Source organism: Phlebotomus papatasi, chromosome 2, assembly GCF_024763615.1.
Source record: "Phlebotomus papatasi isolate M1 chromosome 2, Ppap_2.1, whole genome shotgun sequence".
Lineage (NCBI taxonomy): Eukaryota > Metazoa > Arthropoda > Insecta > Diptera > Psychodidae > Phlebotomus > Phlebotomus papatasi.
In genome coordinates, this window is record NC_077223.1 from 3,201,956 (window position 1) to 3,205,321 (window position 3,366).

The 3,366-nt window shown below is 35.2% G+C and overlaps 1 protein-coding gene across 1 annotated transcript; it reads right to left on the reverse strand.

Moving 5' to 3' along the window:
• Window positions 1-1,906: 1,906 nt before the first annotated feature.
• Window positions 1,907-2,928, reverse strand: LOC129802163 (uncharacterized). The gene is made up of 2 exons (XM_055847781.1): window positions 2,291-2,928; window positions 1,907-1,995 (listed from the first exon to the last, which is right to left on the reverse strand). Exons 1-2 carry the CDS (start codon window positions 2,912-2,914, stop codon window positions 1,942-1,944), a joined length of 678 nt encoding a protein of 225 aa, XP_055703756.1. The 5' UTR covers window positions 2,915-2,928; the 3' UTR covers window positions 1,907-1,941.
• Between the last annotated feature and the right edge of the window lie 438 nt (window positions 2,929-3,366).

Below are 3,366 nucleotides of genomic sequence, written 5' to 3' on the forward strand. Positions count from 1 at the left end.
GGATCAAAATTCCAAAACCAAAATCACGAAAGCCGTAATCCTGAAAACCAAAATCCCGAACATTCGTCCGATTTGTCCCTTTCAGGATTTTGAGCATTCCTGATTTAGACTCTTGGGATTTCGATCCATTTATGATTTTGTCTCTTCGAGATTTCGGCTTTTGGAATTTCGAGCCAATCTGGATTTGAGTTTTTCTGGATTACGACCCATTCGGGATTTTGTTTCTTCGTTATTATGGCTTTCCGACTATTACACTTATTCGCTCTGATTTATTAGGGGTACAAATAAGTACGCCTATAGGTTCTAGGAATGATTCAAAAGCAAGAAAGTTGGGTGCCTTACGAATTGAATTGTCAAGAACTGCTTCAACGGCTGAAAAAGAAAGGTTTCTTGCATCGCATTGTAACTGGCGATGAACAGTGGATACAATACGACAATCCTAAGCGCAAGAAATCATGAAGCAAGGCCGGGCATAAAGCAGTATCGGTGGCAGAGCCGAATATTCACGGTTCCAAGAACATGCTTTGTATTTGGTGGGATCAGGAGGGAGTAGGGTATCATGAGCTCCTAAAACCTAATGAAACATCATTACAGGACAACTATATCGAAGACAATTGATGCGTTTGAACCGAGTTCTGAAACAGAAACAGCCCCAATATTATCAAAGACATTAGAAAGCCATTCTGAAACATGATAACGCTCGGCCTCATGTTGCAGTCCCGGCACTGAGAAAAAGAAGAGGATGCGATTAACTTTTTTTCCTCGTAACTTTAACACTTTGTAGGTGTAAAAATATATCAACATTTTTCATGTTAATTTTACACCTTTTGAAGTGTAAACTTAACATGAAAAGGGTAAGTTTAACCCATAATACAGCTAAAAAGGGTAATATTTACATCGATTTCGGATCAATAATGCAGGGTAAAATTAACATTTCCGGAATGTTATTTTAACTTTTTCGGATTTCTCTCAGTGCATGACCTAGCTGGTATGCACTTCAAGTCCTACGAAGACACCCAGAAATGCGTTGACTCTTGGATAAAGGGAAAAGATACCTCATTCTTTCGACGATGTATCCGTATTCTGCCTGAGATGGGAGAAAGTAGTAGCAAGCAAGGGACAATATTTTGAATGAAATAATATTTTCTAATTTTCTTTAATAAAACTTAGATTTTTACAAAAAAACACATCGAGAACTTTTTCGAACCCCCAATAATAAGACATAAGACGGCGATGGACACCTAGGGGATAATAAGATTAGCTAATAATTTCATTCAATGAATGAACATCATAGGAAATTCGTATATCCAATTACTTATTTTTGCAAAAAAAAAAAAAAACTAAATGTTATGTGTTAAAACGACCTTTTAATTGGCACATCAATTTTTTTTGATTACATAAAATGTAAGTTATGTCACTTTACAACGATCCATTTTACAATCTCTTCTTTTTAGTGCTTTTGTAATAATTCTTTTAATATGATTGATAAGATTATCAAGAATTACAACACGTAAGAAAATTCATCAATTTTGAACGAAGACCTATTTTATTTAGATAAAGCTTTTGCTGACCAAATTTAATATTTTGCTGAGAAAATTTACATTTTTCCTGACCACAGTGATTTTGTCTTACATCGATTCACGAATGAAAATTTCAAAGTTTTTAAAAGATCATCTACTGACTATTGTGAAATGGGGTAATTATGAACAAAATCGAAAACTGAACTCAGAGATTTTCTCACTGTTTCGGATGGATAAAAGAAAAAAGAGATTATGAAGAAGACTCGTTAATGTAGGGCTTATACTTCTTCGTGGTCTTCTTATTCTCTTTGTGCTCCTGAAAATCCTGAAACAGTTGGGAAAAATCAAAAGTCAAGTTTAAGATTCCGCTCACAATTACCCCCTTATCCTAGTTCTTACACATATAAATCCATCAGCTTTTCTATATAAGTACGGCATAAGCGAAAGCCGCGTAGGAAACAGCAGCCTTTGCGACCTGGAAAACAAAAAGAAAAGAAATTTAGAAATAAAATATTACATTTAGGGTCGAAGGAACACCTGTTCGACAGGAAACCTCTATTGACACTTATGTCAAAATGTTGAAATTTATGTAATACATTCATTAAAATCTAAGTCTTATAAAGTTTTTTCATTAATTTGCGTTTTTAGGAATAAGTGTTCAAATTTCGTATTCCAAATGGTACAGAGTAGGGTGTCAATAAGTCATGACACGAGTTCTTAAACTGTCAATAGGTGTTCCTTTCACCCTATAAGCCAGTAATTTAAATAACCTGAACAAAAGTGTAAATTGATATTTCGCCGATCCCAAGTGTCTCTGGCCTTATACTTTTCTGTGCTCCAATCATCATAAGCAAAAGACTTTTCTGATACTTCAGCTTCATGTCGTACCAGAGTATCATGTAAAAGGTATCCTTGAGGACCTCAGAGCACTCGTCTATCAGCTGTCCTGGCATACAGAGCAATCCCAGTTGAAAAACTGTGAATGCTAGGGGTACTACGCCAAAGATGTCCTGGTTAATTACGAAGATACTTCCGCACATGCATAGGCATACTACAAAGAATTTCTGCCAATAGAAGTGCCACATGACATTGGACAGTATAGATAATTGGTTCAAGGTATTCCTGTGAGCCGTATGAACCATTAGCAGAATATTTTCCCCATCCTTATCTAAAGTTTTCTTATCGGTCAGAAGTTCGGCAACAGAATTGATGGAGTAAAGCTCTCCTCGAAAATAAAATAAATACATAATGAAGAGACTATCCATGCTGATAATGCTCTCCATGATATAATAGAAGTGAATAGGTTCTAGAATAATGTTCACTGGATAGTAAAACATGCTGTCCGATGGAATTCCAGGGACCGTGTATATCAGTGGAGTGTCGAACTTCAGCATAATAAGTCCGACGAGTGATAGGGGAAGGCAGAGGATGGATGCTCCAATGAAGAAAAGCCTAAAACATAAGATATATTTTAGAAAAGAAACTTAGGTACAGGGTACACCGGACAATGATCAGTTCAATCCGGTTAAACTAAATATGGTAAAAAAAAATTGGAAGCTAAATATGGTATTTAAATAAATAAATAAATATGGTAATTGGGAGCTATTGGAAGCTAAATATGGTAAAAATTATAAGGTAGCTCGACCTCAGAGCAGACCTAGGATAACGTAGCTGAAACAAATTCAGTATCTTGCCTTGAATAGAGTGAAATTTTACTTTTCGGGAGCTACAAAATTTCATTTTTTTCAGATTTTGAGGAATTTTTGATATTCAAAAAACAATACTAATTATAAAATGAATTTTCTTACCTCACTAATTTCCATGATATTGAGATACTGCTCTGCAA